The sequence below is a fragment of the Antennarius striatus genome, chromosome 17 (genome assembly GCF_040054535.1).
Source record: "Antennarius striatus isolate MH-2024 chromosome 17, ASM4005453v1, whole genome shotgun sequence".
In the NCBI taxonomy this organism is placed as follows: domain Eukaryota; kingdom Metazoa; phylum Chordata; class Actinopteri; order Lophiiformes; family Antennariidae; genus Antennarius; species Antennarius striatus.
Genome location: NC_090792.1, coordinates 13,479,084 through 13,491,069, shown reverse-complemented (window position 1 = coordinate 13,491,069; position 11,986 = coordinate 13,479,084). Strand labels below are relative to the sequence as shown.

The 11,986-nt window shown below is 39.1% G+C and overlaps 2 protein-coding genes across 2 annotated transcripts in view; one reads left to right on the top strand and one right to left on the bottom strand.

Annotated features, from left to right (window-relative positions):
* The first annotated feature begins 92 nt into the window (after positions 1–92).
* Positions 93–11,986, top strand: part of fancm (FA complementation group M) — a 31,490-nt gene continuing 19,596 nt past the window's right edge. Inside the window, exons 1-4 of the mRNA XM_068338348.1 lie at positions 93–809; positions 880–1,052; positions 1,373–1,450; positions 1,570–1,728. Coding sequence (XP_068194449.1) covers positions 146–809; positions 880–1,052; positions 1,373–1,450; positions 1,570–1,728 — 1,074 coding nt within the window. The 5' untranslated portion in view covers positions 93–145. The remainder of the gene's footprint in view (positions 810–879; positions 1,053–1,372; positions 1,451–1,569; positions 1,729–11,986) is intronic.
* On the bottom strand, positions 2,710–10,290 carry soul3 (heme-binding protein soul3). The gene is made up of 5 exons (XM_068339665.1): positions 9,722–10,290; positions 6,883–6,977; positions 5,320–5,461; positions 5,032–5,215; positions 2,710–4,903 (listed from the first exon to the last, which is right to left on the bottom strand). Exons 1-5 carry the CDS (start codon positions 9,936–9,938, stop codon positions 4,732–4,734), a joined length of 810 nt encoding a protein of 269 aa, XP_068195766.1. The 5' UTR covers positions 9,939–10,290; the 3' UTR covers positions 2,710–4,731.

Sequence of the window (11,986 nt, the reverse complement as noted above, 5' to 3'; positions counted from 1 at the left end):
ACGTGAAACTGTCGTTACGTCTGTAGAGTCTTATTTTGGTAATAAATACCGGAAAAGACCTTGTTTTTCTATAATGCTGTAGTTGGCAATGTCGCTGTTCGTTACATAGCACGTTTTCGTAACGTTTTCCCAGCTGCTCATTAAAATGAGTGGTGGTTCAAACCAGAGGACTTTGTTTCAGACTTGGGGTGGATCCCGTCCTCAAAGCAAAGTTGTTCAACCGAAAAAAGAGAGCAAGAAAGCCGCAGGACGGCACGGAACAAACTCCATAAACTCATCACAGGTAGCTAGAACAAGCCGTCCTCCGAATCCTCTATGGCCCGAAATTGGACAGGGATCCCCTTCCAGAGAGGAACAAGCACCGGACTTTGAAGATGACGATGATGATCTGATACTGGTTGCTGTTCATGAAGCTGAAAAAAGTCTTAAAGAGGATACAAACTCATTTCAACATGACCACCCTGTGGGATCAGAGAGCAGTTCCACTCTTTCAAGCGGGCAGACATATGCAGACTTACCTGGCTTTGACAGCTCCTCGGCTAAAGTGTGGATTTATCCCACCAACTATCCCCTCAGGGAGTACCAGCTGAAGATATCTGAGGCAGCTCTGTTTCAAAACACCCTGGTGTGTCTCCCTACGGGTCTGGGAAAGACCTTCATAGCCTCGGTTGTCATGTACAACTTTTACCGCTGGTATCCATCAGGGAAGATAGTTTTCATGGCTCCCACCAAACCTCTGGTAGCTCAGCAGATCGAAGCGTGTTATAATGTGATGGGGATTCCTCAGATACACATGGCTGAGCTTACAGGTAAGAAATCAGGATACAAAATGATGCTTATATGTCTTCTCTTAGCATTGACTATCAATCTGCCCTGCAGGTACTACAGCTGCAAAGCAGAGACAGGAGGTGTGGAGGTCAAAGCGCATCTTCTTCCTCACCCCTCAGATCATGGTGAACGATCTGTCCAGAGAGACTTGTCCAGCTCAGCAGGTCAAGTGTGTGGTGATCGATGAAGCTCACAAGGCGCTGGGCAACCATGCCTACTGTCAGGTGACCAACATTTTCACCAGTTCTGTCTCTGTAGAAAATATTTTCATTATGTGTCACCATTAAATAAAAGTCACTCTCATGCCTGTGACAGGTGATGTTATCTGTAAAAGAAAAAAGGACATACATGGACAGCAAGTTATGACAAGTTATTTTTATGTTGTTTTTTGCTCACCTTTTCACGTTGTATTGATTTACATATACTGTGATCACAGATTTGGTCTATCTTTAAATATTTTTTGTTTGAATTCAAATACTTTCAGTGAGCTTAACCATTTGGATAACCATCTTAAGAATGCCCTGTACTCACTCCTGTTTTTCAGGTGGTCAGACAACTTGGCAGTCAGAATGTGCAATTTCGTATCCTGGCCCTCAGTGCGACTCCAGGGGGAGATACAAAAGTAAGAACAATGAGCAGCATCTGTTGGCATAATGTCACCTAAAATTTTGTAATCTAAAATCTCTAGTTAACCATTGTATATTCTGATTCCATCTTTCCTGTCTTGCTACACGGCTGTAGTCTGTCCAGTCGGTGATCTCTAATTTGTTCATCTCCCACATTGAGCTGCGGTCGGATGACAGCCCAGATATAAGGGCCCATTCTCACCAACGCAATATGGACAAAGTGGTGGTTCCTCTCGGAGAGACCCTTTCTGTTTATCAGGCATGCTATCTGCAGGTAGGTAGAAGCTACCGTTACTTTGCATCAGATTCAGCTGAACCCTCAGCTGCCTTTTATTCATTTATCTCATACAACAAATTTTAGGTTCCTTTGTATACGATGCAGAATGTCTGGGTGACATCAGTAATAGATGCGCAAACAACTCAGTCTTGGACAAATTAATTTTATATTCACACTTAGCTCTTTCTACATGTTACATGTTACAGTGAGTTTGGTGTAATTATTGGGTCGACTGTGTTATTTGTGTGTTTTGCTTCCACCTGGTGGTCAGTTTCACAACTCCCCCCAGAATAACAAAATAACCACTGCATAATCTTGTGTCAGTATTCATTCTCCAAGACTTGTTTTTACTGGGTCAGTTAACATTAAAGGTGCCATATTATACTTTTTTTAACAAGGGATGAGTGGTTTAATGTTTAATAATTGTTGAGAAAATGAATGCAATGAACCACACAGGCAGTTGTTTTGCTGTCTGGGGGTCTGTTGTTGTGTTTCATGCTTCTCCTTCAGTCCTTGGCTCTTTTTTTGCTCAGATATTAAAGCAGGATGAGTTTATAAAATCACTTAGTAATATCCTGTTATTTTCTCTCTCAGCTATGAGGTTTTTGATTGAGCATGGGTGGAGGCTGTATTAACAGTGTAAGTCTGTGTATGGATATCCTTCAGATTTTATTCTGTGTGCTGCAGTAGAAATTGATGCCGGAACTTGGTGACATTCCATGTAAATTGAAAATTTGTTCCAGTTAATTTTCTCTAATTCCTTTTCAAGAAATTACAGAGCAGAATTTGAGCCTCCAGAAAAAGCAACTGACCCATTTAAATGCAAATTATCATACTTCTTAGAAATGTGGGATGACTAATCAAATTGTTCATGATAATTCCAATCAGCTTGTCATCTGTGTCAGACAGCGTTCTCTATTGTGCAGTAGTGTGGAAGCAATGTGGGAGACCCTTTCTTGAGAACTCATGTTACTGTGGTTGAGTAACTGAACACACGTTCTCCTCAAAGTGGGTCACGCTATATGTTGCTGACCCTTTGTGTTTGCCGTATCTGTCATGTTGTAAAAACAGAGGAAACGCCTGGAGGGTTGTCTTTACGCTGCTTGTATTTCACATGTATGGCAACTAATATATGCTCAAGAATTTTTTGAGGAAACACTCCCAAATTTTTTAATAAATCCAACAAATCAGTCATTTTGCATTTCAAAAGACAGGCAAGAACATTTTTATTGAGAAGCAAACCACAGTAGCTTTTGTTGTCGCACTAGCATTTCACAACACAGTGCACTTCTGCGAAACATTAAACATAAGCTGAAAGAAGGGGAAATAAAGTTCCATGTCTGCTCTCAATGTTCCCATATAACCAGACTCTGAAAGGTTTAAACAACCTATATGTTTCATGGCCGTGCAAGTGTTTACAAATGACACTTGTCACAGAGGAATATATCAACTACACAAACATTCATATAAAATAAATTCTTTGGATTTTGGTGTTTTTACTGCTTAACATAAAAACCAGACAACCTTCCCTAACTTTCTTCACTGCTAATTTCTTAGCTTTATGTTTTTAACCGACAAGATTAAAACCAAAGTTCTGAGTTTGTCTTAATTTTACACATTCAATATGTCCAAATTACTGGCTTTCTAAGCTTTTCAAGGGATGCCGCTTTCCCAATAGTGAAAAATCTCACATAGTCCAGGTCTATTGATTAGCATGCAAACGCTAAAACATGAATACAGTACATTAGTGAGCTCTGGTTGTACCTGGTTTAATGCGCATCAGTTTGTATAAACAATAAAGATATAAACTCTTAGACTGGTGAACATTAAAAGCTGTTTCAACCTAGTTAGAATGCGTCTTTTCTCTACAGATATTCTCTACCTTCAGTCTTTTCTTGGTTGCATTGTTTCTAGCAGCAGTGGTGAGTTAATGCATACATTATTCACTTACATGGACACACAGTACAGTAGCAAGTAGAGTGAGCGTTACAAATAGAAAAGTAATAACTGTCTTGGTACAGACCTGAATCTTGTTCATTTAACAGTAAAATGTGTGTATATAATATAGTTGTAATTCATGATTGTCTTTCAGCATTAAAATCTATTTTCAGCATTTGGTTTGTAGAAGTGTGCATGAAGGTAGTTTTTACGTTTTCCAACTGGCGGTACATTCATTCATTATGATCATGTCAGGCTCAGAGGTGTTTTATACATTTTAGCGAGCTGAACATAATCATGTCTGAATCCACTGATGTTTGGATCATACTTGGATCCCCAACCAAACCCATGATCTTAACCTACTTAACCCACCCACTGATTGGGTAAAGTTAGAGGCCCAGCATCTGTGATAGGTGGCTCATTAACTGTTATGTGGTAAATATTGCAATTATTGTTTAATCAAATAATATGCAGTGTTAATAGGCTTAAATGGACAGAACAGAACAACAGTGACAATTGCAAATACCACAATGAGCAAGAAAACGATGGAAACATTTCTTTTTTTGTTGAGCATTGACCTTTACCCCACATAACGACATTGTAGCTATGAAACAAACACAAACGGAGCATATAGATGAGGCAGAATTTCTATGGGAGCCCAATTCTGCAGCGTCATGAGAGGCTGGAACTAAATGTTCATTTCACTAAAAAGCTCAAACTATAGTATTTAGACATTTAAAAAGAGGGCACTGTGCTTAGGAACATATTATTTTAATTAGTCTTGTCCATGTAAATGGAAGTGAACATTATAGTTTGCTTTAGCATTTTTGGTAAAATTGGGTCAAACTAAGGTTGAGCAGTAATCAAATATAAATCTAAATTCTGAAGGCTGATTAATTTTTTTTTCATGTTCACTAATCTGGAGCGTATTGAGCTGGTGGTGGTTTTGGGTAGAGGTAGTGAGTAATACACTGAGGTTGATGCTGGGCTGTTGCAGTGTTAAAGGAGTCTTAATGAGGCTCAGCGCTCTAAAGGTAGGATACTGCTTCAGCCTCTCGCACCTCAGGGTCGCTCTAGAAACCAGATCTCGTTCTGACGGTTGTTGTGTGCAGGGTTGGTGTAGCCGGCCACGATGTAGGAGTCGTTGATGCACAAGCCATTGGGATCTAGGAGCTCGGCCATGGTGTTAATCTGATTGATGATGGTCACTTCGTTTGTGGGACCAGTAAAGGGCCTGGAGGAAACAGGGGAAGCAGGCATGATCGCAACTACTGTACATGAAATTTCCACGTCAAAGCTTGTTAACGGAGTAGCATTAAGATTAAGAAACCGATTAAGAAAACATTTATTTTATTTACTGACCTTGTGTATACAGTAGTAGCAGGCCACACCTCTATGAGGATCTCGCTGTCAGTAGGCTGTGGGGGCTGGGCCTGATGCTCATTGGGTATAAAATAAGCCACAGTGACGTTACTGGACATCACTGAACGGTTCTCATTTGTGCGCACCACCGTGAGGATGGGGAGCGTCATGCCAAGGTATTCTCCTACAGATAGACATTTTTATCATCACCCATCAGTCCAGCTTGGAAAATGAAATATATAAAAATGGTAGCAGACTGTGTGAGGTAAATGAAGTTAACAAACGTACCCAAAGTGTTCTGCTGGCAGATGTACTTCATGAGCCTCATAAACCCATAGCAGATGCTTTGTTCATAGGTCTCCTCATGCATTGTTATACAAGCCCAGTGGCCCTTCTCATATTGGCGTTTCTCATACAACACATTCCCACACTTAGAAAGTAGATGACAACAAAACAAGAAAGTGAAGAACAACATTTTATAAGATAAAATGATCACAAGGAAGAAACCATTTTCACCCTTTGCTGTTTGCAGAAATCATTTCAGATTGAATGGAATGAAGAGTGCTTTGACCTCCTTATAAAGTCCAGACAGGTATATTGTGTTGTAACTCTCATAATAAATCTATTTCTTTTCCTGCTTAACTGGCTACATCAGGTTATTGGAGAACTGAATCCTGTTCTTAGATAGTGTCATGATTGTAGTTGTTTAACCTAATTATCACACGTTAAACCAATTAGCCTTCTTTACTTAGGTGGCCCTATGACGAATTAAGACGGCTCAATGTCTTGGCTGACATTATGGGTGTGTTTAAAATAAACAGCTGACCAGAGAGAAGGACAAACTGTTTGAAGCACTGTTGCTGCAAAAAGAAAATTACATAGATCTCTATAAATGAATACCTCACAAAGACTGGATTGCAGTTATGAATATTTCTATTAAATGCCCACACACAGTTTTTGAAGCAAGGCTCCACTGTTTGACCCCCCCCAAAAAAATCTGTCAATTGATCAATTTACTGTAAATGCAAGTTCCTTGAGTTCAGCATTTGCATGGGTTTCTGACCACTACTCTGAAAAGACAGCATTTATTTCAAACCAGGCCAATGCCAAGCAACTACAGTGGTACCTCTACTCACAAATTCTACATATGAAATTTTCTACTTACGAAACGCCTCAACAGGAAAATATTGCCTCTAGTTACGAAAGAAATTTCGGGTTAAGAAAGGTAAAAATACAGTATGTGCTGCTACTCACAGCTCCCAAAGGTTCCTGAACGCAACATTCTTATAGCTTCTCTGCCATTGGCTATTACCTAGCATCCTGGCATCCCATTGGCTAAGAGGGACCTCTGTCTGTAGCTAGATAGATGTCTAAGCAGCGTCGTCACTCGGCCCTCGACCCATGACGTGTTCTGATAGTTTTACGTAAATATATTAACTTTTACAGTATTTACTATGGATCCCAAGAAAGTGACTGAGAAAAGAGGAAAAGAAAAGGCGAAGAAAAGTTTTTTTGTCGGTACAAACAAAGCAAGAAATAATAATAGGAAAGCATGAAAAAGGGATGTTTGGTTGATCTCGCCAAAGAATATGGCTGTAATGCATCTACATTACAGCCATATGCTTTATAAAACATTTATGTCTGAATTTTGGGGGGCTCGGAACGGATTAGGGCATTTGCATGGAAAACGCGTCTCTACTTTCTACATACAAAATTTTTCCCAGAACCAATTAATTTCATACATAGAGGTACCACCGTAAATAGATTATTTCTTTTTTATACAGCATGTGTAAAAATACAGTTTTATACAAGCTAAATTAAGACATTTAAAAAAAAATCAGCCTCAGATACCTTTTCTTTGCGTGCAAGAAGGGTGAAAGGGACGTGTTCTCTCTGACTACGACCTTCGTTGTTGCTGGTTAGCTGCTGAATGGGCTCTGCCATATCTGTAAGAAATGTTGTGGTCAGGTTAGCCAGGAATTGATTAAATGATGAGTAAAACAAAACACTCACTTTTTGTTAGATTAAAAACCTGATTAACAACAATCTTGCCTGCATAATGGTTTATTGGCTTTATCATTTGAAATCTCCTGTCTTTATTACACGCAGCTTCCTTGTTTTATCGATCATTGTTTTTACATTGTATAAGAGAAAGGAACCAGATAGTGATCAGCATCCACTTTGGGGTGTGTTAAAACAAATAATGTTGTTTCATTTATTTTTGGCGCACTGGGTGTGCTTAGGCAAACATAATTATTACTACGGTAGTTCCCAGTAGTGACTTATTCATGATCTGAACTGTTTGTAAAAGTAAACAGCAAACAGCAATGTTATGAAAGTGAACGGCTGCTTGGCAATTAGAAAAAGCAGTGACACTAATGATGTTAATTGTACACAATTAAAGTGAAATGTCAGTATGAAGGACAGCAGGTAAGTCTTTTATTTTTCTTATTCTTTGGGCCAGACCTCAACAGATCCATAGTGGCGTATTGTGGCTCTTTTTGTTTATAACAATCCTTGTGACGGCTACCATCAACAGGGAGATAATGTTTTCACCTGCGTTTGTCAGTAAGCAAAATTGCATGAATTTGAATGAAACATGGTAGAAGTCTCGTTTTTAGTTTCCTTGCTTTTTTTTGTTGGTTTGTACTCAGTGACAATTTTTTCTGTTTTCAACAGTGCTAATCTGTGACGATATTACTTGTTGGCCATACTAAATGTGTATGTAGCATTGGCTTTAGTTAGCCTATAGCTACAGCTGTTGCTAAGAAGCGTTCTCATGTCAGTCCTGTCCATCTATGTCAATTAGCAAAAACGAGGTCATTTGTGCTGCATAAGTCCTAAATCAGCAGCATTGGCTGTAACAAAAACATTGCCTTAATAATGCAGCTGTAATCTTTATGGTGTGGTTAAAGCCATTATTGACATAACTGCATTTTGCAATTGTGCATTTCTTTTATTATTGGCTGTAAATGTAGACAGGCAGCATGCAGGTATCCAAACACAAGGAAACACATCCAGTAAAATCCCATCTTAACATTAATTACTTCATTGCAGTAGCATGTACTTTCTGACTGATGTACTTTCCAGCAGCAATTAAACGCCCTTCCATAGCTGCATATTGCTTTCTTGCCAACAGTAAGAAGACAATGGAATGGAGTTAGACTCCTAAAGCTACCAGAGAGGATGAAACATTTACAAAATTAACTTTTGTGGTTTTTTTCTTCTTGTCTTTTTGCTTTTGTTAAATAAAACATGGCATTCACTTTGGCTGAAATGATCATCAGTAATCAGCATGTTTAACTGGTGATGAGGGGTCATATGTACTGTAGTTCTTCATTCTGAAGGGAAGTGAGGGAATCCATGGCTAACAAGGGTTAAGACAAGCTGAACACATTAAGCACTAGGGTAATCACTTTGTTTACTGCCTTGTGGCATACGCACGCACAAAAACACCCGACTTGTTTTGATACCAACAATTTCTTGTTGGGGAAAAAAGGAATTGCATTCCTGAAGCTCAGATATGTCAATGGTTCTATTGTTCTCGTCTGTGTATCTAATATCTGTGATCAAATGCAACTTGGAAGGTCCCAGAGTTCAAAATAGCTTGTTTTTGTCTGGCTGAGCTTGTCACCAACAACCAGACTTCTAAAGCTGTCAAATAAAACTATCACTGATTAAGAGCATGGGACTAAGTTAATCAGAGTCCTTTTCAGAGTATATCTGAAGTTTCCAGATAAAATACCGGAATGTTTGTCGACTTTGTCGATACATCCATAGAGATCTGAGACAGAATCCATACTCAGGAAAACATTTTCAACATAAAATTGGTCAAGTAATGTCTTTCAGATGTTATGAATCAAATGTTAGGGTGCTGAAGTCAGACTAATACATTCCATCACACACATAAAATAAAAACTATTGAATGCATTCTTGTGACACACTATAAATGAATTACTTTTGTTAAATTATACTTTTGCATATCACAGCAAAATAAAGCAGCTTTTAAGCAGATAATGATGTGAACGACATTTAGTGTAATGATGTGCATTTTTACTTATTTTTTAAGGTAGAAATAATCACACCATTGTCTTCTCGTATGATATAGATATATACTTTATTAATCCCGGTTGATCACCAGGCATTTCGCAAACCTGACAAAGTTTGAGATCCAAACTTCACCTGTAACCACTAAAATAATGTAGACGACTAATCTCATATAGGAATCGCCAGCGAGCTCTTAACAAATATGATCGAGTATCTTCTTATTGTTGTTTTATAATTGGGACATGTCAATTAGATTCAGTACTTTGATTGACTAGTCAGACTGGACTTGCAACAAACGCACTGATTTTACCTATCGATAAACTTTCACAGGTCGAAATGCTTTTCTGTGGTTCAAGCAATGACTTGTGCCGGTTAGCAGTGCCTCGTCGGTGAACAGGTTAGCTTATAGCTCAATGTATACAGTGAAATTTATCCTTATACATTCATTTAAGTCATACACGTCACACCGAAGTTGTTTTTCTTTACTGTAATCTGACGATAAAAAAACTCACACATGTCTAAACGAGATCGTAGTAAAACGAAAATAATTTTAAAAACCACAAAGTTTTTGTTAGCTACGTTAACAAGAATGTGCCAACATTTAGCACCTAGGTGTTTTTTCTCTATTTTTGTTTTTTTTTACCTTGAGAAACTTCCACCTGGTGTCCCCGCGCTATGTCCTGCCAGTAATGCAGCAGTCGTTCGTCGTCTTCCTCCATTGCTTCTGCCTCTTCCAGGCTGCCGTTCCCGGAGTCTGACAGCTGGTCCTCCGAGAAAGACTCAAGGTCCTCCAGCGAGATCATCCCGGGCTGGTCAGGCCCGACGCGCTCACCGCTCATTTGGCAGCCACCGCGATCCATCTCTGCTCGTTAAGATAACGCTCGTTTAACCAAAAAGACTTTAAAAAAAACCAAAAAAAAAAAACCAACAACGCTTGAATCGCCGCGAAATCGTTTAACTTAAAGCGCTAATTTTTTCTCTCCCCCGGATCTTGGTTGAGTTGCTTCTGCAACTTGAACCGACCCTTACTTTAAGAGTTACACAAACTATACGTTTATAAAGCAAGTGCACCCATGTGCAAAAAATGTATATATGACTTAAACAAGTCACATTTGTGTAATTTATGTGAGCTAGATATCCATACAACAGACGTACGGTGCAGCTCGACGTTCCCCCCTCTGACGCCGGGAGTGACACGCGTTGTTTACTAGAATGGAGGGCGTACCACGTGACGCCTTGCCCCTCTAAAACTCCTCCCACTGCTGCGTGAAATAATAAATGCTAGAGCCCCTCCCCCTAACCCCCACCCGTGAGTAGAGAGAACTAATCTCAGAATCAGGCAAGATGGCAGGGGCTACGGAAGGTTCCTACGTGTGGTCAGCACAGGGTTTAGACGGCAGGTGGTTCCGTTTATGCTTTTATGTCCCCTTTTTTTTTACGTTGTTACGACAGCAGATGCCTATTTACTGAACTATGGCCCATACAGAGACAGAAATGATAGACGAAACGGTGAAAAAATACACAGATCTACAGCAACATACTGTAAAATATACCATATGCGATGTTAATATAAACTCCATAAAACCTGAAGAACAGATATTATCATTTCAAATTATTTCTTCTAATTGTCTCCATGTATCAATTTTTATGTGTTTCATTATACTGGTAATTCAATGGTAAACAAATAATTACCTTTCAGAAACAATAAATTCAAAGCTAAGTGTTTATTGATGGACTAAGAAAGATTTGTACAGATCTTTTCACTGCAACAGCCAGCCGCCATGTTGCACCCTTCAATATGCACGCAGAGAGGACATTATATAATCATCTAGACTGTGTGGGGGAGCCTCCATGTAAATACACACATGGATGTATGCACACTGTTGGACACTCACTACAATGCATCCTGTGGATGGGGTGGACCTACTAGGTTTCCTGCTTAGCTTTATACCTCAATATTTATCCACCGTTGTTGCTCTTGGATTGCATTTACACTTACGTCTTGTCTTTTTAAATCCTCACAAGCATGCAGGCATTCATGAAATGATTACTTTGTATTTGAAGTTCACCGTTACAACTACAGTGGGGCTTCATCTTTTATCAGAGGGGTTGCCGAAATTGGAATTTCCACACATTTGAGCAGATCAGCTGTTTTTTTTCCTTCCTTGCATATGTTGCCTGGCTTTAGTACTAGTGGTGATAAGGCTAAGCTTCACTGTGGAAAGTCCTTCCATTGTAGAGGTGCCAGGGAGAGTTCAGCTTTGTGCAGGTTCTGTTATTAATAGCTGACTGCAGACCGGCTTTCTTTCTGATTGTCCTCGTCACTTAGCTCCATGCCTCTAAACCAATCAAATATAGGCTGCTGCACACATTCTGTCTTGGGAGTAATTAGATTCTAACAGTCATTCGCATTTAGTGAATAATCTTTTGGGCTGACAATTCAAATTATTAATTGATGTGTGATACATTACTGTTGTTCTTTCACACAAGAGACGCTGTTAATTGGAATGGGTTTCTATGAGTGTGCCTTAGTAGAATTTGTGAGTTGTTGTTTTTTAACACTAGGCCAGATTCACTCTCACCCAGCACCAAAGATGTATGAACTCTAATACATATTATAAGTAGGTAAAAATAAGTAGGCTCACTGGCAATAAATGCAATACAGGATAATGAATAAGAAATGCAATGATTAGTCAATTAAAAAAAACAACTTCAATATGTCACTAAATATTTCAATATTAGTCACTCAATAACTCCAGATGAGGTCAGCGATTTTAGTGGCTTGACATTATAGTTTCATTGTCCAAAAACAATTATTTCTCAAGAAGTAAACCATTTACCTGATAAAAATGATATGCAGTTGCACACTAAAGTGAAAGACAAGAGCAAATCTTTCTGTGTCTTTTCT